This window comes from Pleuronectes platessa, chromosome 12 (assembly GCF_947347685.1).
Source record: "Pleuronectes platessa chromosome 12, fPlePla1.1, whole genome shotgun sequence".
Classification (NCBI taxonomy): Eukaryota; Metazoa; Chordata; class Actinopteri; order Pleuronectiformes; family Pleuronectidae; genus Pleuronectes; species Pleuronectes platessa.
This window is the reverse complement of record NC_070637.1, coordinates 14,150,684-14,176,843: the sequence shown is the minus strand read 5'-3', so window position 1 is coordinate 14,176,843 and position 26,160 is coordinate 14,150,684. Positions and strand designations below refer to the sequence as shown.

The 26,160-nt window shown below is 40.4% G+C and overlaps 1 protein-coding gene across 5 annotated transcripts; it reads left to right on the top strand.

Annotated features, from left to right (window-relative positions):
- Positions 1-606: 606 nt before the first annotated feature.
- mlip (muscular LMNA-interacting protein) lies at positions 607-26,160 on the top strand. Of its 5 annotated transcripts, XM_053435941.1 has the most exons (14): positions 609-929; positions 2,043-2,204; positions 5,024-5,158; positions 5,503-5,628; positions 11,735-11,872; positions 12,376-12,555; positions 14,587-14,658; positions 15,184-15,279; positions 15,390-15,473; positions 15,568-15,603; positions 16,921-16,965; positions 18,391-18,453; positions 18,579-18,698; positions 24,165-26,160. In XM_053435941.1, the coding sequence occupies exons 3-14, from the start codon at positions 5,042-5,044 to the stop codon at positions 24,375-24,377; spliced, it is 1,290 nt and encodes a 429-aa protein (XP_053291916.1). In that variant the 5' UTR covers positions 609-929; positions 2,043-2,204; positions 5,024-5,041; the 3' UTR covers positions 24,378-26,160. The 5 variants fall into 5 exon arrangements, with proteins under 5 accessions (XP_053291918.1, XP_053291920.1, XP_053291916.1 ...); XM_053435944.1 differs by lacking the exon at positions 5,024-5,158; XM_053435945.1 differs by lacking the exons at positions 5,024-5,158; positions 5,503-5,628 and having other exon boundaries at positions 608-929.

Sequence of the window (26,160 nt, the reverse complement as noted above, 5' to 3'; positions counted from 1 at the left end):
ATTTTTTTATAAGCAATTTTCTGAAGTGCTCTGCATCGTTTGTGCTGCATGGGTGAATCTTAAAATCGTTCAGAATCAGATTTTCTTGATCCTCCTCTCACAGAAAACACACCACCCTTCATCCATTCAGTTTTCTCATGTCCCCGACAGGCAGAGGTGTCTTACTTACGCCTCCCTTCCTTTCTCTGTCATTACGGCTTCCCCAAACGAGGTGAGAACTAATGTGAATGTTAATTACGTGAATCATGATGAGGTGATTGTCACGTCCCTGCATGGTGGAGAAATTAATCACAAATGCTCGACTCCCATCGAAGTGATTTCCTTCTTTTTTTGCAGAGTGCCCCCCCCCCCCCCACGGTTTGATCGTAGGGTTATCTACAACTCTGTTTTTTTAATTTTTATCTCAGCTCCAAGAAAACAGTTTTCTGCATTTTTGTCATGTTGAGGCTGCATATGAAAGGCTCACGTTGGGGAGTAACACAACTTTAGAATTATTCTTGGGGACAAAAGATGTGAAGGAAAAAATGTTTATCGGGCGGGGTGTGGGGGGGCGGGGGTTGTCAAATGTGCTGAAATTGTTCAATTATTTGGCCTCCCTGGGAACACAGAGCTGTGCTGCTTGGGGTTCCCAGTGTGAACATTGTTACTGGTGCCCCGCAGGCTGACTGCTGTCTGTGAGCTATTTGTGGCTATTATGTGTCTATAAAAGGAAATCTGCAGAGCGATACACACACACAGACACACACACCGACAGTGATGCACCATGAACTTCAGAAGTCGGGCTGAAGAGTGCGCACCTTGCTCTCCGAGTCTGCCTGGACCACCGGTGGAAGTCTTGGGGGAAGTTTTTCTCTGAAGCCTGGACATGTACAGCTCATGTGGATGGAGAAGTGTTTGAATCAGAAATGGACAGTTTGAGTCTGGAGAAGGTAAGGCTGGTTTGGAACAAAGGGTTTTCTTCTTGAATAATGCAAAGGTGGAGACACTTCTTGCTGCTGGGTGTATTGCTGGAGAAATATCACTGACATGCCTTTATCTCCCACTGACCTTGGCCGTTAAAGTGTCTCTGACTTTTAACTCTGGATAAAAAAGATTTGACCGTAAAGAATGAAAACCATTTAAAGAATTTGGTTTTAATTTATTAACACTAAATAATCCCACCCCCCCAAATCTAACCCTCACCTCACATTCCCAGTGGTGCCCTCTACAACTCACTGCCACCTCCCAGGCTTTCACACATAAACACAGACACAGTCCATGGAGCAACTTGATACTCAGCCTGTTATTTCCTGTCACACCCACATGAATAATGGTTACTAAAACTGTATGAATGCATGAAAGAAAGAAGTTATGAGAATGATCGTAAATGCATCTTAATAATGTTCATTGTATGCAAATGCACGTACGTCACATGTACAATTTTAGGATCCATTATAGCACTTGTTGACTTTGTCCCTTTTTTTTTCTTTATTTCCATCTTTGTGTTTGAGAATCAAAATCGTGACGTTTGTTTATAATCTGGAGAGATAACCAAGTGTTCTCATGCGCAGCTGGCAATGAGCTATATTTTCCCTGCACTATCTACTGTGGAGGGAGGGGCCGTGTGTTTGTCTGTAATTAAACTCTTTACTTAAGTGGCACGCCCAACTGTTTGTGCTTCTCCTGAGAAATATAGAGTTTAACATCTGTGGAATATTGTGGTCTATAGGCTTTATATATATATATATCACCAAACTGAGGATCCTCAACAGAATGTGTAAAATGTGTGAATAACCGCTAAAACATTAGGAAATATACAGCGCTGCTGGATTGATGTTTTTGTAGCTGCAGCATTAATACGGTGTTAAAAGAATCTAAAATTGCATAATATGGGGGCTTGAGAACATTTATGAGAAGGAATAACATCCACTGCATTCATTCACTTGTATGTTTCCGTAAAGAATATTTGTCTTCCCGGTTGGACCCTGTTTACGAGTATCCCTCTGGGGGTGGTCTGCTTCAGGAAATGATTTAGTGCTGCTTGTATTCCGTGTTGGGGACAGTTACAACATGCCACAAGAAATGACCGAGTGAGAGCACGCACACCGTCAAGGCGACTTGTGGCACAGGGAGCCGTGTGGTGGCTGGAAATATGATCTTTGGGGACGGCATGACCTCGGCAACACTCAACGCAGTTTAACATTCAACAGGGCTCCAGTGTTCAAGTAGGAAATGCTCTTCTTTAACCTTTCACAGTATAAACTTATTCTGCTATGACTACAGAGGACACACCAACAAGGAGGTTACATGAGAGCATGAATATAAAAAAAATTGTAAAATGGCATGTGATTATTTTTAGCCAAGTTATTTGTTATGGGTCTTTATTTATATCTGGTTCCCTGGTATCTTTAATGTGGGTATATCTTTGCCCTTTAAAGTAAAAGTGAAGCTGGAGTAAAACAAGCAGGACACTACAAGAGGTTTGTAACTTGTGTACAGCGCTATTTGCAACACTAATTGCTGTTTGCTCTCTCCCACGCTATTTTCCTTAAAGTTGTTACTGTCCATGCAAACAGTCATACCTCATAGTTTCGGCTGTAGTTGTGTGCATACCTGCAATTGACATGCAAATATAGCTCTCTCTCAGAATCTGTTGCACATGAGAGCAACGTACATGCGAGAGATTATATGAATCCCATGAGAAACACTGCGAAGAAAGTGAAAAAATTCCTGCATTGGCACATTTATTTACAAAAATAAAAACAAATCAAATTAAGTTAAAACTTTTAAGGATGAAAATCAGGGTCTTGCCCTTTTTAGGTAATGTTATGAGATGGTTATCAGGAGCATTAACAGCCCATTATCTGATTTTGGATAACATAGTCAAGCCAAAGGCTCATCTTACTGTTAATTATGTGACGCTGTTGAAAGGGATACATTTAACTCATTACCATGTCTGCTGTACAAGAGACCTGGAGCTTCCACTCTCTCCTCTATAGACTCATTCTGATTGTCCTCTGCGCTGACGTGAGGTCAGTTGGATGAAGCTTGGCTTTTATCCTGAGAAGCAAAGAAACCTTGATCTATAGAATTTTAAATAGAGGCTGTATTAGAGTGATGGATGTCTCTTTTCTTTGATGTCAGCCACAGTGTCAGTGCGTCACTTGAATAGTTGTGCTTTTTTTTCTTTACCTCTCCTGTTCAGTCAATAAGACCGAAACATAATGTCATACATTTGATTACACATTTATAAAGAATTATCTGTCAGTTCTGTAGCTGCTACATTCAAAACATCTGAGCATGTGGCCTTTATGTCAAACCTCAACATTAAAGGGGCCTCTCTAAAATGAAATGCGTGTATAACCATGCATTAATTCAGTGGGAATTTATAAAGCTTGTCAGACAAAATGAGAAAAAAAGCAAGCTATGGCAGTATTAGTGTTCCATCAGCAGACACAATATTTCTCCCATATTTGAAATAACAATGTAGCACTCATATGTGCCCTGCTTTAATACTGTGCTTGAAATCATATAATGACCAATTCAGAGAAAGAGATATATGCTGCTGCTGTTAGTGGAAATAACTGCTCCAGCTGCAGTTTCTCTGAACATATTTACATATTATTTACATCTAATCACTGTTTTTAAAAACACTTCACAATACATGATGCACAAAGTATCAAAAAAATCTGCTAAACTCATCTGTGGGCAGTGGCGGATCTAGGGTTTTTCTAAATAAGGGGCCATAAAGGGGCCACAATTTACACAAAGGGGCCAATCACATGTCCATCATCCCAGCACATTTCCAGATTCAGTAAAGTGCAACCATGTTTAGTGTTAGCTCTACATATTTAGCAAAGCCACAAATATATTTATACATTTTTTCTTTGTCCATCACATTGTTTACTATAAAATAAAAATGTGTTATTGTCATTTTTGGTTAGTATTGTTAATTAGTGACTGGTATATAAAAAATTAAAGTATTGACTGGACAGTGGCACTTCAGTTACCAACAAGATTTCACCTGGGACCCCCCCAGCCCCACCCCAAGATCTACCCCTGCCCTTGGAATAGCTTATGCAGGGACCACAATTAATACAGATTTACACTTTAATCTTCTTCCCTTAGAATCCTGTCACATGCAACACAACCTAACATGCTAATTCTCTGACACCGTCATCCACATCGATGGGCAGAGATTGTGCGATCCATTTAAAAGAGCCGACTCTCTGCTGAAATTACCCTCGCTGATAAGTGAGGGAATCTTCAGATCCTTTCCACTCCGGTTTGCAGCTTGCAGATGACCCGACAACACTGTGGAGAGGAGAAGCACTTTTGCTAAGTGTGGGCTTTGATTTTCTGCAGATAAATAAGAAATGTTCCCACAAATCCAGATGGTGAAATTGCCACTAAACCCTAACTGTGACACCGCCTTAACAAATTCAAGCCCTTGCATTGCGTAAGCATATGGCATGGCTCTACCCTCTCCTCCAGAGCACACATGGGATACGTTCTTTTCAATTCCTTCAAGAAGGCTATCACTAAGAGATGTTGATGTCCGGAAGCAAAGCTTTTACCCGCAACAATCCAGAGCTTGTCATACTTGTTCACTGATCATTATGGAGTGAATGCTGTGATTGGCTGGTTTGGGAAAAGCAGAGAGCTGAGCGAGAGGTTTCATAGTGTGAAGCTGCTTGTCCCAGAGGTTGGTAACAAAGCATTAATAATAATCTGTATAACATGTTTAATAACAGCATTTTTTTCTCTACATCTACTACTTATCATGCAATTAACATATATATGCACAGTGCTTAAGGCCAGGCATAAATTTGGATAGATTAACCAGAAAGAAATCTACAATTATGTATCCAAAGATGCTCAAAGGAAATAGTTTGACATTCGGGAAAAATGTATGTTCACTTTCTTTCCAAGAGCATCCATCAGGTTCTATCAAAGTATTAATCTATTGTGTCAAAAAGAGCAATGTATGTGTTCCAAAAGCGTTTTTCACTGTTATCCATCTTTCTTTGTTTTGGTTCTTCAGGTGTTGAAATGAAGCTTCATGATATATCCGTCCCCTGAAGATGACTTGAATCATTTCTCAGAGAAATTTCTGACAATCCGTCGCATAATGTTGAAGAAAGTGATCTGCCACCTTTTTCCAGATCTGTGCCAAAATGTAATGGACTCTTTCTTGCTCTATCTTTCCACCAAGTTTCAGGTGTAGGTTATAAGAGCAGAACCAGTGACAATGGCTGCACGTCCAGTTACGGGTTCAGTATCTGCAGTTGAATAGACACATGGATTTCCAAGCCGTCACAAGTTTTTGTCACCACAGTCTTCATTTAAAACGATGGAGCAGACGAAGAAAAAAATGCAGAAGAGAACATGAGCTGATTTAATTGCATCTCATTACAACTCATTGAGTCTGGGTGTGTCAAGGCTTTGAGCTGCAGGGTGCTAAACTGTCTGTCTCTAAGTGTGTTTGTGTGTTTGTGTGTGCGTGTGCTCTCTGTTCTATAGGTTTCAATAGGAGGGCCATCTGGGCCGTCTATTTTCACATTTGTGCCAGTGGTGCAGAAATTACCATTTGAAAGCCTTATTACCGAGGAGGACGGATCTGGAGCACGAACAGGAAAAACAAATAAGGTACAGCAGCAGCACACAACCTGAATACTTAAAAGTGATATCCCTGCAAGGTCCGTTTTCCTTGTATTGTGATCTCGTAATATGTGTGTTTGTGTGTGTGTGTTCTTTGTGATAATTGGCATCGCTCTCTTTTGGAACGAATTTTGTCACACTTTATACTTTTATTATTTATTATTGACTCTCTCACCAGCATTGGGAATGAGCCCGCTCTGCCTGTCTGACTCCACAAAATAACGAGCTTGTGGGTTGTGCAAAATCGTAAACAAAGTCTATGAACAAATTCATTTATCAGAATCCTAAAAATGTCAACTTTCTTTGAGGACACAATGAAACGATAGACTACAAGTTCTACAATTCTGCCACTTTTCTCTCTGGAGGACTCTCCAGTTAATTAATCAGTGGCTTGAAGATTAAAGGCCAGACCTTAGCTACAGAGGAAGAATCAATCTCACTCCTAACCTGCAGCAACCAATTACTTCAGAGTCACTCATTTCCTCATTTTTACTGCGTCATGTCCAGTAGGTCGTCTTACATTTCTTTGATTTTAGAGAATAAGATGAAAAAAGTTCCTGGATCTTCACCAAAATTGAATGGGTTCTTTTTTCGGCACATGTCCCATCATTCCACCGAGAGTCATTGAAAACTGTTCTGTAGCTCTTGGATACTCCTGCTGACAACTAACCATTCAACCAACCCAGAAACTGCCTGACCAAATGACCAACCGCCCAAACAACAGACAAACTGACTGACTGAACAACCAACCAACCAACCAACCGACCAACAACAAACCAACCAACCAACCAACTGACCGACCATTCAACTAACCAATCAACCAACCGCTGAACCAATAGATTGACCCACCAAATAACCAACCGACCAACCAAAAATTTGGCGCAGGAGATGGAGCGGGTCGTCCTGTCTGATTGCCGTGGAGGAGCAAGACACTGACGGCTGTGCCCACAGTGTGTGAATGGTGTCTAATAGAAAAGAGGCAGTGTTTAGTATGTTAATGTGGCGTTGACTGTAAAGCACTTTAATAAACATAGAAAAGCACAATATACAGTCTATTTATTTCCTCTTATACAGCCTAGTCACTTATGTAACCTGTCTCGGTCATGGATTATCTCACCACACATCAGGACCTCAAGCCAAACTTTTATGTAAGAAACAGTTCATGAGCACAAACTACAAATATTTAGCCGATAGTTTGAAAGCAAACAACCATCCAGCTGCTGAGGTTTCAGCTGCTGAGGGCATTAATTTGCTATGTTCATCCAGCATCCAGATCACAGAAGTGACGCAGCTCTGGGTACCTTGGGGCAGCCGACTGCTCCCTGAAGTCAGCACACTGGCTTCCTACATGAGACTTCAAAGGTCCTCTCTCTGGGGGGTGGCACCATTAGATTAACCCCCGCCCCCTGCCCCCCACCCCCTACTGCTTTTATCATAAAAGAGTAGCCACCCTTCATGTCATAAACAACATATAACCGCACAGTTGAACACCCCCGTGTTTCAGCATACACAGCGGGTATGAACGTGTCTCTCTCTATTCACATTACTGGATTTTTGGTCTTGTGGGTTTGAGTTCAAATGGCTTTGTACTCATTTCTCTCTGCAATCATTTGTCTCATTGTTGTTCTGGCAGGTGTTTTGTTCTCAAAAAACGAAATTGGGTCCCCCGCTTTATCACATTTGTGAAAGTTGCATTCAGGTTCAGCAAACCTTGAACGCGTCGCTTTACAAGTACACACAGATGCACAAAAAACAGAGTTTTTGAAAAACTGCACTGTGATCAAAGAGGCTTGCTGACGCCTCCAAGACGAGTCTCCAAGGTTCCAACCTGTCGGAAATCAAGTTGCAGTCAGCAACAACTCTCAAGCAATAACCATGTGTGTCAGTGAAGCTTCTATTAACTGCATTGGGGTCGGGTTCAGACACAAAAAAAAAAGATCGCCTGTCGGACTGGGTCGGGCCCAGTTTGTTATCACCTGGACTCGGGTCTGGTTCAGACAGAAATATGCGACCCGTGCCAAAGTCCAGTTCAACTCGTCCAGCTTGACGTGTCATACTGTGAGCAGGAGGATCACTTGTCTCGCAATGTCTCCTGTCCTGGAATAAACTCAGTACACAGAGCTGCGGGGGTTTCTCCTGGTGAAGGATCATATAGTGTGTCAGATCATGTTGTGAGTCAGTCCTATAGAATAAACTCACAACAACTGCAAGGCTCCCGTTCACGAGTCAGAAAGTCATGAAGTGTAAACTGCGCAACGATCCACCAACTTTGAAAGTCATGAACTGGGGTTTGATGTGGACAGGGTATTATTCTTATTAAACACATCGACAGGATTATGTAACATGTTTATCAGGAGAGAAAAAAAAGTATTTCTCTGTTTTTCACAAGTGGTGAACAGCTGTTAGTGCCTTAGAGTAAATTACATCTTGTTGTGTTTTCACATGACAGATTAGTTCTCTTATCTGCAGGGGGCGCATCTATATTACATGTATAATGTTTTGAGTATAACTTGGAACAGTCAAGGGCTCATTAATCCTGGGAGCAACCTACACTGCTCAAAATGTCTATTGCACATATGTTTTTTTGCAGTATATCAGTAACATTACCTCAAGATGTCAGACCTGCACGTACTTGAACTGCGAGGTCCCATGGCACGTTATTCCTCCAGGCTCCAGCTTAATTATCTTGCATCAGATAAGAGAGTTGTATTCCTACTTGGCGCTTTGTAGGCAGCAGATTGTCTTTAAACAGACAAGATCAATGGAGGTGAGAGAAGGTGAGCAGCTATATCCCTTCTGAAACACCTACAACTGCAAATTCCCTCAGACATATTATTAATCCCTCCGCCAGGAGAAGGCTTACGTACTTCAAAATTCAATTATAAGCAGAGTACATTAAGATCAAGCTTTTTATCTTGATTTGTGAAGAACTTTGCCTAAAGTCAGAATCACAGCTGGTAGGATCAATTAAGTACAAAAATATTGAATTTGTGCAAAACGTCTATAATTGGCACTCTGGGAGACATTAGTATGAGCTCATGGAAAAAAGACCACAAGGGTATAAATAGAAAATATTGAAAAAATATTTATTACTTGTCAAGGTCACAAATAAACAGTGACATGTGGTTGAGAAATCAGCAAGTTAATGCACGCATATATTTTGCATATAAACAAATGTGACAAACATAATGTCTTATCAGCTACAGTCTAGAAACTAGTGTGGAGTGTAATTTACGTTAAGGAAAAATATGTGCACAGCTATGTTCAGAAACCTTTATGCTGCTTGATCTCAGTGAAATTCAGGCTGACATTCATTTCATTTTCCACTGTTCTGTCCATCAGGAAATAAGGGCTGCAATTTTTCAGTAAAATGTCCTTTATTTTTGTACGTTTCTTCTGGCTCCATGATGATGAAAAACTGAAGTTGTGCTTCAGGAAGGTCATTTCTAGCGGATTTTATTTGCCAAGTTTGGGAGAAAGGCAAAATATTTTTTATAAAGCAAAGTATAATTTATTTTGTAATGGAACTCTGCAACTGTACCTTTTGGTGTTTGACTCATTGGTGCTGAGTACTGGGTGTGCATGACAAGGAAATGAAATAGCTCCGGAGGAAATGATATACACGGTGAAGAATTTCAGTTTCTGCAGATCGGTGAAGTATTTACTGTAAAAACTAGATGCACGCAGGCAGACTGTGCAGATGAGCAAGGCAGAAGTTAACACATGTGCCGTCACCATATCTCACCTGTCCTTGCAAAAACCTGCATTATAAGTTGACAAAGTCAGGGAGGCCACATCGACATCCCATTAAATATGTTGAGTTTCTGTATTGGACGAATACAAACCACTGCTGTGTCTTCTCTGTCTGTCCAGAAGACCGTTGGATTTCATTCTTACAGAGATATTCAATACTTTCCTCAAGCTGCTATTTGGCCTACTAACCCAACTTTAAGCCTTATGGACAATTCAAGAACGAAAGAAACAGGAGACCTTGCATTATTTTTTTTATTACCTTCAATTGCGAATCATGTCAGCCTAGGCAAAAAGGCCTTACATTAAAACAATACATCCAAAATGAAGGACAACAAAATAAAACCTAAACCATCAAAATCTCCATCACACCAGCTGATGTTGTCCAGGACGACCTCCTTGACAGGTCGATCGATATTCACAAACAAGTTCAATTGTTTCAATAGCAACAAATTCCGAAGACATCGACTACAGCTTTATTGTTACCATCGCACACTTTGTGTAGCTTTAACAGTGTTGTTGGGCTTGTATTTAGTGTTTATGATTTGTGTTCACTATGGCCACTTTTCATGAGTTCAATCAGTGACTATATCATATAACAGATTTTGATTAGTAGAAGCTGTCATTAGAAGATGCTCTCATATGTATTTATAGTCTCATAATTAGAATACATGTGGAGGGCATGACAGATATGATGTATGTCATTAGCAATTACCCTTTTCAGCTCAGCTTAGATATCAAATATATTATCCCCGATCACAATAGTCCTTTAATTTAAGCCCATAAAGCACAATCATTTGGATAATGTCATATAGCATTTAATGTTAATATATTGTAACAACAGTATAAATTTCCATTTTCATCAAATACAACTAGGATGGTGATCCACACAGCTCCCCTGAAATTCAATCAAGCTACAAAAAAATAAGCTCCATAACTATGACAGATTTTTTAACATTTTTATAAAGGTCCATGAAGTATTCCCTGTGAAATCAGTGAAAATGTTAATTCCCTATCTCGCAATGTCAATGAGAGTAAATCAATTTCCTGGATCCGCCCCATTTTTCTGGATCTGCCCTCGGATGTGGAATGGGCTCAGTTTTTGCTCGTATCCAATCTGACACCAAATTTCATGGACATCCATTCAATAAATGTTCAGGCAGGGGCGAAACCTCCTTAGTGAAGGTAATCGTTTCATCTTCTCTGTGGAAGATTTATCTGCATCCTTATTACTGCTGGGCAATACACACAAAGTGGGTTGAATCTCTCAAGTACAGCTGTGGTACACAATTGTGATTAAGTGCATTGGAGGTTACTTTATATTCATACTGTGTGGAAAAAAAAGCTGTTCAGAAGAGAGCATTTCCATCTGTTAGCACCCAACAGTGACATGACATTATACAGTATAAAAGTATGTCTCTGGATGTTCTCTTGGTTGTAGAACCTCTTATTGTGCAGTGAGTTATGCTTTTAAACTTTAATTCCTTTGGTTTCATGCATAAAATGCTTCAAATTGTGTTTGATTCATTTAATAGATATGGGACAGGGAGACGCTATTGGCTTAAATTTCTATCTGCAAAGTATATTGCTCAACTGAGCTGGGAGAGCCACTGCAGGGAGAATACAATCGTCAGTAGCCTATAGCTGGATATGTGATATAATATTGAATCTGCTCTCACCTAAAAATGATAATAAAGATTGTTTCAAGTCCTAAAATGACGGTTTCCTGACAATCGAACGACTGTTGTGTTCAGAGGAAAAGTTGGCAGCATTGATGTTGTTAAAGGCTCTTAGGAGTGAATAGAAACAGTTTATACAGGACACCAGGATCACTGACTGATCAAAACTTTACCCCAAGCAATTTATGTCTAAATTTAACTTAAGTTGGATGCCATGAATAGTCGGGCAAAATGTGACTCTTGTACGAAGGATTTAAATATATTGGCAGCTTCCTCTGGCAGCATTTAAAAAAGACATGCTCGCAAACAGTGATATAAATACATAAACAAAACCCCCCCACAAATAGATGAGTGCAGCAGGGCCGGTGGCTGCCAGTTTGGACTGAACTGCTAAAGAGACTGGAGATATCATCTTGCTTATTTACAAGCCTCAAACACAGACCCCGCCTCAGTGCTCCAGCTCTGCACATGAGACATGCACAACACAATGTCAGCAGGACATGTGTCCGTGTGCATGTGAATCATATGTGTGGGGACATGTGGCGTGCTGAAACTGAGCCCCCCCGCTGAGCTCAGGGAGGCTCACTGCTGAGGTTCACCTCGGATTTTCTCAGGTTTCACTTGCTCAGTTCCTCCAAAACATAGGCTTCTTTATCTCCCGTCAGATCGCTGCCGAGTCCCATGAGAGGACGAGCGGAGAGACCATGTCGGAAAGGAATACTTTCAAAGGAGAGATTGTCTTTATCAAGGACGCCGTGGCGGGAGGAGCAGGAAGCCAAATCCCAGCAGAGACAGAACTTAGAGTGAGTACAATCAGAGCACTCTCAGCGACACAAGAACAGAAAGCTTTGTCACTGACATGTTATAATATAGATGTGTAAATGTGTGTGTAGACAATTGTAGATCTGGAACTTTAATCTAAAATATAACTAAACACTGTCAGGAGATTAATTAAAAAATGATATCGTTAGACACTTCATGTCATCTTTCAAATCGGAAAATTCTAATTAGAATCTAATAATAAATAAAAATGTAAATAACCTCACATGTTTCGTGAGCTCTTCTTTATGAAGGGCTTGATTAAATTCTATTTATGCAGGAGTGGCAGATTGAGCACTTTCTTCCTCTCTGCATAAATCAGACACAACTGACAAATCAGTGTCACTCTGACCTTTAGGAATTTGAAGTGAAAGTCCCTTTTGGTTATTGTAACTTGAGTTGTAATTTGCCGGCTGAGGCACAAAGATGCTCACAAATTTACACATTTTACACAATGTATCAGATCAGTTTCTCTTTTTTTCCCCAGTTGAAGTCGTCAGAGGATCACATGAGCTGGTCTCACACCAAAGCTTCTCGCTCCGTCAGCGCCCAGCCTGAAAATACACCAGACCACACTGCCGCCGTGACAGCGTCTATGGAAACAGCTGTTGATAAACACAGGGCCGTTTCCCAGCGGCAGTGTCACGATACTTCTGGACGTGCTGAGGTTAGCTCGGGTTGCTTTGCAAATAGCAAGTTAGAGGAGAGGACGAGCCCCACATGCTCCGCAGACCTGTTCCCCACCCTGGCTTCGTCCAGAGAGTCCCTTCTCTCAGACATCTCGGACAAAGATCGATACTGGTCTTTCACCCAGCCCTCCTCTGTGACCTCTCCTGTCTCTTTCAGCCGCACTGTGTCCCCCTGCTCGTCTGTCCGCTCCGGCATGTTCACGCCCTCTGTCACCCAGATCAAGAGGCACTTTCTCGCTTCTGGCTCTAGTCTGGCTCAGAACCCTCAAACCTGTTTTTCCTCCTGTGAGAGCCTGTTCTCCTCCATCTGTCCCCAGTCCCCTCCTCCTCGGCACCGGCCTCCTCTCACCAGACTCTCCCTCCTCACGGCCATCCTGAGAAAAGGCCGTCTTCCTGTTCTGTCCGCTGCTCTGCAGAGGCCTTACACCCCCTGCTGGCCTGTTAACCCTGTGACCCTCTCCTTTTGTAACGCCTGCTCAGCAGCCTCCAAGGTGGCCTCCATTCCCCTGGAGTTTTCCTCTCGCTCCTCCTCATCCGTGTCTATAGATAGTCAGAGCCTCCTTCACGAGCCTAAAAGATGTGTTGCCTCTCCTCTGCCTGTGCAGTCAAACGAGCTCAACAACAGAACAAGCCCTCAAACTCAAGGCAAAAAATGCTCAGAGCAAATTCGCTCAGATAGAGTGCCTAGATGGGAGCAGGTTATTTCACCTCCACCGGTGAAAAACCTATCCCGAGCTCCGCTGCCTCTGTTTTGCTCAAACGTCAAAGCTGTGTCTCCAGCAGAGCACGACGAAACACTCGACTATGCAACTTCCCAAAAACTGCAACATAAGAAAACCTCTGGCTCTCAGCAGTCTGAGTTGAATGCCCGCAACACTCACAAGCACCTTGAAGATAATAACCTTAAAAATCTCATCTCCCTGTCCCCAAAACTTCTTCATGAGCAGGAGAACTCCGAGCCCCCGAAATGGAATCACTCGTCAAATTCGTCTCTCTCAAGGCTTCCTTTGCTTTCTCAAAAACTGAGTTCTTCGCCCATCTGCCCTCCTCAGCTTCAGCCTCCTCCATCACGCTCGCCCACTCTCACAACTTCAGTGTCGCCTCTCCCTCGTTTACAAAACACCAGAGGAAGGTGTGAGTCCGAGAGGAGATGGCCTGCTTCCAAAGCTTCCACAGCACCATCGCAGGCTTTCCACAGAGCTGATTGCCTGTCCCCTTCCCGCTACACACCCATCAGTTTTCTTGGATGGCCTTCACCTGCCGGCTCCCCTACGCCAACACCTTCTCCTGCTCCACCAATCAGAGACCTCACCCCGTCCCCTTCCCTCTCCCCGCGCTCCGCGACGCCGTCGTCGAGGCCGGGTAGCAGAATATCAGACTGCAGTGACAGGGAGGGTAAAAAAAGAAAGGTATCGCTCTTTCGCAACATGCATGACTTGTTTATAGGATAGTATCTAATATGTTCTCACACACTGTGTGGTTCAAAACAGATTTGATAGATGGATATAAAAAGCTGTCCTCTCTTGTTGAGTCCTTACTTTCACTATAATCTAATGATGTTATAGATCTTTGCGTTTCAGCGATATCAAACATTTGGTACAAGTCTTTCATCTACTGACTGACACATCGGAGACATTATATGCAGAAGCGAGAGGGAAGCCATCAGGGCAGCAGCTTTTAAATAGCTCTGGTTTCTGGGCCAGACGTACAGCTGGAAGCACAACATTTTTAAGAATCAATGATTAGGAATTCAATTAATTTATAACAAGCAGGGAAATGTACGTCGGTTTCAGACTGAGTTGTCTAGTATTCTCGCCTGTGGGAAAAGTTGAATGTAAGTGAAGTTTTGAGTTATATTTAAAATCAGTCAAACAAAGTGATGCTTTGAGAGGAGATGTCTGACTCACAGTAGTTTGTGTTGAAACAAAAACACCTAACACTAAGGAAATGTAGAATACGCACGTTAAATTTCTATTCATTATCTGCTCTTCTCCCTCTATCAACTCCAGATAAACAAGATGAAGTTAAGCTATAAATCCCTCGCTGCAATTCCCACAAACACTCTTCTGCTGGATCAGCAGGTGAGTTCACTCATTTGACTCTAATCCCACTATAATTCCTCCTGTGAAATATCTGGCTATGAAGCCATGATGAACTGGTTTGATGCAGGTACGTGTGGCCAATGTAAAATATGACTACATAAAAAAAAGATTATTCCTAGGTTTCCACTCACAGGGCTTTACAGAGAATTACGTTTGTATCTGTTAATGCAAAAATGTGTCAGGCAAAAATTACAAAAATGAGAGGAAACCAATTTCACACGGATTTGCAGGCTGTAGATAATAGAACTATAAGTCTCATTTTTAAAAACCTGATTAAAAGTAAAATGAGCTCAAAGTGACATAAAATCATGGCATCCAGAGCCAAATGTTGTGCTATTCACACAGCGGGATGTTTTTATTGAGAGCCGGGGAGAGAGGAGCACCGTCCGAGAAGAATACAAGAGGGGATGGATGCAATGTTCTCTAGGAGCAGCATATAATCAAAGGAAAGAAGCAGCGGTGTGGAGGGGAGATCAAACCGCTCATTGTGCTTTGTATTCACAGGCGATCGACGAGCAGGTGGAGAGAGAGGAGAGTCCCTGTGACTCACTGGGTCGAGGTGCTGCATTGGACAGAGGTTTTGCAGACACTCACGCTGAGGTACATCCACACATACACACACATACACATACACACACGTCACTGCTGGTGTTCACGACAAAAGTCACCATTCACACAGCTAACGTCCGTGACTTTGTGCTACTCTACAGATGTGCTCGCCAGCTCAGCGCCGCCAGCAGTCAGAGGAGCTTTATGCAGTTATTGATGAGGTTTTGGCAAACTCCACTCCAGCAGTGAGTTCGTTCAATGATACATTTTGAACATGCATTGGTTTGAATGTTAATCGACAGATTTGTTTATACAACTTTTTCTCCCCGTCTACTGCAGTCCTCCAGGTCATCCACTCCCAATTTTGGTCTACAGGTAAAGTTTGTTTCTTCTTCTACATGAAACAAGTGTAGCAAGCAACCTTTGAATTACCCTCTTAAAATTCTGGTTTGATATTTTGGTAAATACAATTATTCAGTTGGTGTTAGATGGGAAGATTGCTACCTTTTTCACGTCTGCAGGAAACTAGGGAACTAATAATTTAACAAGAAAAACACCAAAGTTACTGCAGGAAGGGTCCAGGACATAAATTAATTAAACAAGGTTAAAGTTTCTGAGACATTTTTTTAATCTTTTTATCCCTCCTGCCTGTGTGCAACCTGCCAATGATCCCAGTACACATCAGAGAAGCATACACCGCTGAAGCAGAGACGATACTCAGAAGTTAGCGAGCGGGTGACAGAGAAGTTGTCCTGTAGCAGTCGTTGGGCAGTGTGCGTGAAGGTGTTTTGGTGCCATAGCTTTGCCGAGAGGGCCGGTGGGAGGGAGGGAGATGTGTCGGTTGCATATTATTAAAATGTAGCCTGCTCGTGCTAGCTTTTCCAGGATTACCAACCCTAGCTTTAGTAGATTATGGTGAGTGGCAAATTCATAATGTCAGCTGTAATGGTAAATGTAATGAAATGTATCTGCACAAAAATGCTGTCTCACATGGAAAAACAAACAAACAAACAAATACAGGATTGGAGATGTTCCGTGCTGTTTGTAATGCATTAACCAGTATGTTCAACTGGTTCTTATAGGAGTCTTTTATTGTGTTGAAATTCTAAAGACAAACTCAAAAGTTAAATATGACTAAAGTAAAAATGAAAGACATAAGCTTGCAGCTACGATGATATAACAGAAAATAGTAGGTGTAAAACCGAGGAAGGGAAACAAGCACTCTGTACCATATTTTTACTGGAGCACAAACCTGAAGTGGGATAAAAGTGAATTCTGACTGTATAATCATCAGCACACGAAATGGAAAGACGTCTGTTCATTATTCATCAAAGGAGAAAGGCCTCAGTGGTTTCTAGAGAAAAGTGTGTGTGTGTGTGTATGTGTGTGTTTGTGTGTTATTGTTTTGGTGCGCTGTCATCCATGACATTCAGGAGTAGCGGGATGAAAATGTGTAATTATCAGCCACACATAAGGACAATAGAGAAGGTAGCTCTGTTACAGAAAAAACTGTAGCTTACAAATAAAAAAACACTGGAATTGTTCATATATATTCCATGAGTTCACCGATGAGTTTTCTTTTCAACGTCTGCCTTTCAGACATTTTGTGATTAGTCATTTTAAGATTTTTCCCACTACATGAGTTTTGTGTCACTCGGTTGTTTAATTTCACTTTCCCTTTACTTTCTGCAGAGCAACTCAACACTGCCAAAATCCTTGGGACGGGAAACCAAATATGTGAGTCAGAATGAAAAACACACATTCTCCTCTGGACTTTACCCCCACATGACCAAGATAAGAAAAAACCCAGCTAGAGACAAACAGTTGTTTTCTTTTTTCCTTTTACTTTCACAAGTCCCAAATTCACAGGACTGAGCTGCATGTCATTAAACACTTGCACTTGTATTGTGAGTTGCAGAGGCCCCTATGGAAAAGAACATTTTAAAGATCTAAACAGAGATTCAGGCAGGACAGACGGAGATTTTGTCCTTGGAGGATAAATGTAGCTGAAAACAGAACTGACAAAGCTCTTTGATGAAGGGATAGTTTACGAAAAAAATGTAATTCACTCATTATCTATAATGAGTGAATTTCTAAAACGGAAATTGCCTCCAATCTGCTTCTGTGGAATCATCCCAAGTGTCCAAAAGCAATTTTTTAGCCTAAATGTCCTGTGATATCCTCATGCCAGGCTACACATTCAAGTTTGTGCGCACACACTGTTCATGCTCGCGCCCAAGGGGCACATGACGATGTCAGCCGTATGCAGCAATGCTACCAGAAGTAGCGATGCTACTGCATCCTCTGAACATGAAAGCAGATCAGGAGAAGGATAGGAGAAGACTTTTCGGCTAAAAACATGGTGTCACTGACACCGTTTCGAGTCGAATTTGAATGCCGGGACTTACAGACACTTGTATGACACCACACAAGCAGTATGGAGGGATTTCTGTTGTTTCAGTTTTTTTCAGGTTTGAGGAATCTATCCCAGTTACTTCAATCGTATTGGATTTGGCTGCAACGCTGTTTTTAATGAGTGCATTTAATTTTTTCTGTTAACTATCACTTTAAAGAAACAGTTTACATCTGAAAGGTACTTTAGCTTTTTTATGTGTGAGTTGAGAAGTTTGATATGGCTCTCATATGGTTAGCTTAGCATTAACACTGGAAACAGCTCACAGCTTGCTAGTTTACATCCATAGTTAAAAAATATATTATTTGCACTCATACAGCAGATGGTTAATTGTGTACTTTTATTATTGTTGTTATTGTTATTAGATGGAAAGGTAAACAAATTGTTGCCTTGTGTCATTAAGCACCGGATAATTTGTCTTTATTTCCTTCAACTGTACATCCGCTAGCTAATTAGCACTGAATGGTTCCCCTGGAGCCTGACAAAAATGTTAACACCTTTTAATCCACTTCAAAACCATTAAGCTTAAGTAAATTAAATGAGGCTCCCTTGGAACAGATGGCATATTAATCGGGATTATGAAATATCACGTCTAATTTGCCACATTTCCACAACTGAGGAGCCTGCTTTTGTTTGCTTTTATGGAAACCCTGCAGTGCTTCAAGTGGTTTATTTTATCAGTATTTCCACATTACTGTGACTGACACTAATAACTAGGGCCATGTTTTTCTTCCATGTTGTTTATTCAGGCATCTTTAGGCAGCTTGTACCAGTCTGGCAGTGTGGACAGAAAGCTGACGGATCATAGAAAGGTTCACATTTAATTCTCATTTGGCACCTGATACAAACTCTATTATTAGTACCCCGATAGTGTAAAGCTCTTGGAAGTAAAGGATAAATTCCTCTCTGCTGTCAAACTCTGACTACCTGTGTGCAGACGAAGCCCGGGATTATTCGCCCGATGACGGCTATTCCTAGACTGACTGTGCAGGATGTGGAAGAATTTCGTCCAAACCCCTTCAGGCAACCTGATGTCAAACACACTGACAACCAAAAGGTAAGCCTGTGACATTTGTTCATCTTGTAGTGAAGATATATTTATCTTTAAATGGTTCCAAATCTAGGTGATGTGCAATAGCTTTAGTTTTATTACCTGTCAAAGGAGGAAATGTTTTCATTGCTGTTTGTCTGACTGTTTGTAGGTTTCTACCAAACTGATTTTATTGAAACTTTGTAGAAGGGTGGGATATAGGTGAAGGAAGAACCCATTACCTTATGGGGAGTATTCAATTAACGGGGCAGATCCAGGGTTTGTTTCACTTTCTATATTTTTGATAAGGTGGGTGTGTATTATAGATGGTTGTGGAGAGGGAGGTATGTCACATGATGTATGTCACATGAATGGAGCAGCGCTGCTCGAGTTGGCTGCCTGAACTAGCTCCCAGACGTCGCTCCATTTTGTGTGAACAACATGCAAAAAATAAAACCGTGGAAGAAAAGAAGCTGCTTTTTCTCTCAGACAGCCTCGATCTGTTTGTTTAACCGCCGGAAACTCTATTAGGACAAAATGAACTAAATATAAAATGCCCATTTCGGATAACAGACTGATTTTCCTTACATCTAAAAGAAATTGGATCGCTTCTGAATCATGACCTACAGCTATCCAATGCAGCTGTGACATAATTTGACAATTCGGAAACTTGCTCGCAGCCATTTGTTTTATACTTTCTCCTCCACGCAGAGTCTGTCGTCAGCCAGCCTCGCCAAAGCCTCCGAGAGGATAATTCTGGTCCACACATCTCTGTTAAAACCACTGAGCTACACTTGAAGATTTCCTTTCATCTTTTCTGCTTTGCAACCAACAGATGCTTATCAAACAAGCAGCTCTGAGTTTAAATAACAATACAAATTTGGCTAAAGTATGTATTTTTTTATTCAAGAGTGAAAACATAGCACTTAGTCAACATAAGACAATCTGAGCACTCTTGTTGTTTATCCTCTCCAGAGAGTAACAGTTCCTCTCTTCTTACTAATGAGGGGGAACAGGTTTGGAGAGTGTGTGTGTGTGTGTGTGTGTGTGTGTGTGAGGGGTGTGTCAGCTCATAAGAAATACTTATAAGTAGTCATAAGCCGAAGTGAGCTGAGGATATGCAAATATGTAAACTGCTGTTTGGCTGAAGTGCCTCTCCCTGGGAATTCAACGAATGACTTTGGAAAAACAGTGCTGGGAGGCGGAGCTCATTTAATTAGCTTGTTGTGTTGTCTGACTGTGAGCGATGACTCCAGTTGCAGCAACCACACTTTGCCATTGAAATGTCAAATGAAGAAGAGGGCTTCCAGTCTCCTCACCACCAAGACCACGATCATTCAGAGCCGATATAGTTTGAAACACTAGTGGTGTTATGTGCCATGCTAAACCCATAAATTATATATTTTTTTAATAAACTTGGTAATAAATTGGATTTTAAAACCAGAATTAATCCATTTTATCTGGGGAACAGTCATATAATTTAGATTACAACTCAAAAAACACATTAGAGTTTCTCTATTCATTATGGTACTCAGTAGTGAACATATCTCACACCAAATTACACAAATATCAATATCCAATTATTTTTTTCTCCCATCAAGATCCATTAATTATCCCTATGTAATCGGTGATATAAAAAAATAAACGCCATTTCATTTAATGGTTCTTTCTTGGCCCTTTTTCCATCCTTTCACCAAATTTAAAGGAAATCCATCCTGTAGTTTTTGCTCAATCATGCTTACAAACAATCAAACCAATGTATCAATCAACTAGCAATCAAACAAATGGACAGGATTGATGATAAAAGCTTATTATTGACTGACTTTACACAGAAATGTTTGTCCTTATCCCTCATCGTGCATACTACCGTTGTTATGATATAACTCCCAATTGGTATATACTGAAGTTAATCCACAAGGTTAGGCTCCATGTGAGCTATTTGTAAAATGGTAGTCTGACTAAATATCAAGGTCAACGTGACAATGGTCAGGGAACAGAAAAGAACTTCAGATACAGAAGGAGATTGTGAGGCAGATTGTTGCATATTGATCCACTTCATCATTTGCATTAAAACAAAAAGCCTTAGTTGTGCTTGATCGAGATAACTGTTTCACAGGACGGCTAAGTGGAATATTCAGCTTGGTAGTGTGTCTGTTGTGATGTGGAACAACAATATGCAGTAGAGTAATATAAACCAGAAGATTTATTTTCAGTGTGTAAGAAAACCTGTAGCTTACCTTGGGACAATCGTCTGTATCTGGGTTAGCCCCCTGACGTTATTCAACATCATTTATCTTTGTGCAATTGCAGTCAACGTTATGCAGATATGTTATCATTAATTAATGAGTTTATGGTAATTGAGTTAAGGTGGTGGAATTTTTATTCGACTGCTCCTGAGTCTCATTACACATCAAATGCAACACAATCATTCACGGGTCTATGCCATGCCAACACACTTTTCTTCTTCTAGATTGATGTGAAGCATATTAATATATGTTATAAATGGATTTGGAAGATGGATATTTTTTTTAAATCTGTGTATAATTAAATAACAGTTGATATATTTTTCTTATTTTTTTTATTTTATCCCATTAACTTAGTTTTGTTTAAGCCATTTATTGTGGCTATTTTTTTGGATCTGACACCGCCCTAAACCTCCTGGATTGTCTGCTCCTTTTATAATGACCGATACATAGATTGAATATCAAGGTGAACGACATGAGAGCTCCCCCAAATGAAGCCAAAGTTTCTCAGTTGTCCCCTATTGGTTTGATTCAGTATAGGTCAAAAATCCTTCCTCTTCCATGTAAGCAGATGGGATAAGATTATCAGAAAGCAACAATAATAATAAACTTTAATTGTATAGCACATTTTAAATGAGTTCACAAAGTGCTTCGACAAAAATCAAGAAAAGTATATGAAAACCTAAACAAAAAAAGTTGTGATATGACAATAAAAAAAAAAAAAAAAGTTTAATAAATGGGGGGAAAAGATAACGATAAGAAACAGTAAAAACACAATATCACATGAAAGCAAGGCTTTCAGGGTCATCAGGTTTCTGTTTGTCAGGGCAGTTTCTGCACTGTGTAATGCTCTAAACACTTACAAATAAATGTTGGGTTGAAACAGAGGGATCAAGGTTTAAAAGAGGTTTAAACTGGAAGCAAAGATTCCCTTTTTTAGGGAACTATTAAAAAGCATTAAAAAACTGTGTCATAACCTCTTTAAGAAATTTGGTGGGAATGATATCAAGACTGCATGCATTTTGTCTGCTATGATTTCAGATAGAAGTGACACAGTGACATGGGTCAGAATTTGCTAAAATAATCATGAACGCTCCTCTTGGCATTTAAAATGCCTCAGGAGGAATGATTGTTTCTTAATATCATTCACTCTGCCTGCAAAAGCATTTAAAAACATCCCAAGCATCTCCTGCGAGGCATCTGTAAAACCAGAGGGGGAGGGGCGATGATAGAATCTATTGCATCCAATACAATTCTGAGATGAGAGTAATTGATTAAAGTCAAGTCAGAAGGAAGCATGCTTTTATTTCTTTAACTGCCGTTTGGTAGGTTTGCAGCCCTCCAGATGTCATAAGATACATGTAAACCAGTTTTTTTCTATTATCTTTCTGTCTCTTTTTAATGCCTACGTGGTATCAATAAGCCAGTGATGGGGTGTGATCTGTGAAAACAGAGACGACTTGTCCATATTTATATACAGTCATATGTGAGGCTAAGAATTAGCCTGTGTTTGTAATAATTGATTCAGGCTGAAGACAGTGTTGTTCCTGTTCACATGCCCCAGAGGTTCTGAGAGTTTGACCACAGATGAGTTTATGCTGCAGGCTCTACCTGCCAGAACAAAAATAGGAGAAGAGAAACATTACACCATGTTTGATCAAAGTGAATGTATCAGACACAAGTGTCCTCATCCAGTTTTATACTGCTTTTGCCTTAACAACAACATCAGAATCCTCTGATGCAATGACAATCAACAAAGAGGAAACTGCTGCTTGAACACTAATACTTTTCTCGGGCAGCCTCTGAATCCAGAAATGATTCCTTGTAGTATTTTTGGTCACAGTTTGACTTTTAATCCTTGTGGGATTTCTGTCTGATGAGCTATCTCAAGGCTTCCAGATGACACATCCCAGTGTGAGTCTCTAGGGTGTAACATGAGACACACCGGTATGAACCTCCCTGGTTTCCTGTAGAAGTGAGTGGTCAACATCTGACAGGAGAGGCCAGAGATCCGTACCTGAAAAAATAACTGACAATAAAAATGGACACACACAGAGCACATGGGGGAAATCATGTAACAACGAAAACAGTTCCGGATAGTGTGAACAAAAAGGACAATGTGGAAATTGCTGTATGTCGAGTGTATTAGGTGAGTCTATTTCTGATAACCTTCACAGAGTGACTTTAGCTATATGCCACAATCATCCTTAACCGTAATCAAGTGGTTTCAGTGACTGACTCTACTCAGGGCAACAGGCCAATGCCCATATGTGACTTTTGAATTCACCAAAGAACTATCGATTTAGTATATTTGTTATCTAGACTTGTTTTCTTAACATTTTAAAATTGGGTCCACATGTGCCAGAAGCAGGATTTTATATTTCAGATAGAGAAAGGAGAATAGAAACCAAATTCATCCCTATCATTTCATTAGAAAAACAATTTGGTCCAGAATATGTTCATCCTAATTCAACACAAGATCTTAAAGCAGGGGGAGAATGTTGCCGCTTCAAGCAGCCGCCGCATTATATCAATAAAATGTTTTTTTTGTAACAACATAAGGCTAAGCCAACATTTCACTGTGAATAGGTATTCGTCCACCACTTTGTCTTGTTGTTTCTTTTTCATGTTTAAAACTGAGGCAAACACCGGCTGGGGTACACTCTGAAAAGTTCTAAATTCCAAATACTTGTGTGACAATGTGGTGCTCGTAAAATTTTGACTTATTCTTGTAATATTACGGTATAATATTATTATTTTTTACTTGTATCCTAGGATTCTTTTCTAGGTAGATATTGACTATTTTGTAGTGATGAACATGTGTAGTGCTGTAGGCCAATTTCAGCAACATTCCAATGGGGACTAACCTCATTTCTATTATTCGCAAACACCTATTTAACTGTGATTCGGCAAGTGCACGATGCCAATTTTAGACCCTGCAGGAACAGATAACATGTCATTTCAAATGTTTTGACTTAATGAAAATAAAGAGCAGAGGATCAGAGTCAACATCCAATCCAGTAAAAAACATTTATTATCAATTACACACTGAATATTCACCCCAGTGCCAAACGGCCTCAGGGAGAACTAATTTCACTGCGGGCTGGAATTAGTCTAAATGTAAACCGACTAGAAACTGATGAAAATTATACATTCTATCCACATTGCTGCTGCTGTACATTTTCCTCTGTCCGTTTCTTTCGTATTATAAAAGCCTTAACTTGGAAACCTCTGTGCTTTTCTATTTCAGGTGGTAAATGTGAGTCCGGAAGAGGCAGGGACACATTTTGAAAAAGGCATAACGATGAGTGATGGGAGGACGACTGAAAGAAAAAGTCCATTCTCTGTTTGTGACCTGCAGATTGCAGAGCCTGAAGACCAAACCACTCAGTGTGCCAAAGATGCCTCAGCACCTTCCAGTCAAACTGAGGGGCGGATGAAAGCTTTTGAGACTCATATTTAAAGCACACTACATCCTGCTTCTTTCAGTTAACATTAATCTGCCAAGACAAATTCAATATTTGAAACCATTTTACGCCAAAAGGATGAATGAGAATTAAAAATGTTTATTGGACCTTATGGAAATTATTGAATGAGTGCATCACCATATGTACGGATGTTTACAGCTGCTCAAAGCAGGATTCTATATGCCTTAGAAAGAGTATGAAACAACATGCAATTCACTGTTTACTCATTCTCAATACATTGACGGCTAATTTATGCTCAATGTTATTATGTAAATGGTAACAATTGGAGCCGTCTGTCAATGCTCTGTTCATTTCATCCATATTTGTGAATGTCTTCTGAAAACCTACTGGAAGCATCAGACAAAACAGAGCAGTACCACCTTTGATCATGGGGGAAAAGGGGCAGTGCAGTCAATAGTTCAATCGAAACGATCATAGAACATGAAGAAGACATTTCAACAATGGTGGAACTTTTTGAGGAGATACTTTGGCATTTACATGATGTCATTTTGCTCAGGAAGCCGGGACAAACACTTCCTTTAATGATGCAAAAATTCCTGACCATGCACTGCCTTCCAGAGGGTGTGTTAACTACCAACCAAGCCAACATAAAGGACGCATGGAACTAGGCGGGCATTTTGACATCGTTCAAAACGGATGTATCCCCCTTTTTGTACGTAATGGCAGCATCAATGAGCCTTAAACCTGTCAAGCTTTCTGTTCTCCCTCACATGTGCAGTTCACTGTGAGTACTGGAGACAGAAAATTGGCATCAACATTTTACTAGTGTGTAGCTTAGATATAAAAGTGAAGGCTGAGTGTGAAGATGCCTGTGATCCAAAGGTCCGACCCATGAGTACCGATCACTGAAAATGCTGCAATTACTATGAGGTTAACAGGATGAAAGTTGTTGCAGCTTGTGTAATCTGACCGCAACCTGGTCTTTAGATGGTTTTGGTCACAGACACTGTCAGACCCAGTCCCTTCCAAAGGCTGTGTGTATGTGTGTTCGCCTTGTCTGACATCTGGTTCTCACATAAAAATATAGGATGAGACTGTTGTTTTTCGCACATACTTGGTGAAGCAGAACAGAAACTCAATGTTAAGGTGTTAATATTTTTAATCAGACTAATTATGTGAATGTCACCCTATTTCAGATAAAACAAGAGAATCTAATTATCAGAGAATCAACTGAGTTTTGATACAAATGGTGGCTCCTTAAGAGGTTTCCTATAACAGTTATGCAAGACCCGACTTCCTTGTCTTCACTGAAAGGAAACCAAAGAATGGCACTGAAAGCTTTTCTTGATGGAAAGATGTTTAGGCTCTTCTCCCAACTGGCTCCAACAACGATGATGTACAGTGATACACATATGATTCATCCTGTTGAATGTGTTCTGAAGTGCTTCCCAAACTATTTTCCAACAAAGCCTTCACATATGATTCTGTGTAAAAAAAAAATATATATATATAAAACACATCTTCTCTGTCACTTTGAGAAGAAGATCCAATAGTGATGAGAGACCTGAACTATAAAATGGCCCTTATTTTTTCTTGGTCAAGAGAGAGCTCTGTTTTTTTTAAAGAATTGTAAAGACTTACTGTATGCCTTTTATATGCTGAATTCACAAATATAAAATATGGTAAGAGTAATATATCTGCTTATACAACAGTTATGCAACTATGTAGCTCATCACTCAAACAAAATTTTAATAATAAAAAACGATTTCAGGAAAAAAGTGTAATATGTAATAAAGGATTTCCTGTTGTTGCCCTATA

Coding starts and splice junctions, on each gene's coding strand:
- mlip (XM_053435941.1), top strand. CDS start 5,042: ATGATATATCCGTCCCCTGAAGATGACTTGAATCATTTCTCAGAGAAA. Junction 12,556..14,586: donor ATACTTCTGGACGTGCTGAG/GTTAGCTCGGGT, acceptor TATCAACTCCAG/ATAAACAAGATGAAGTTAAG. Junction 15,604..16,920: donor CTCCCAATTTTGGTCTACAG/GTAAAGTTTGTT, acceptor TACTTTCTGCAG/AGCAACTCAACACTGCCAAA.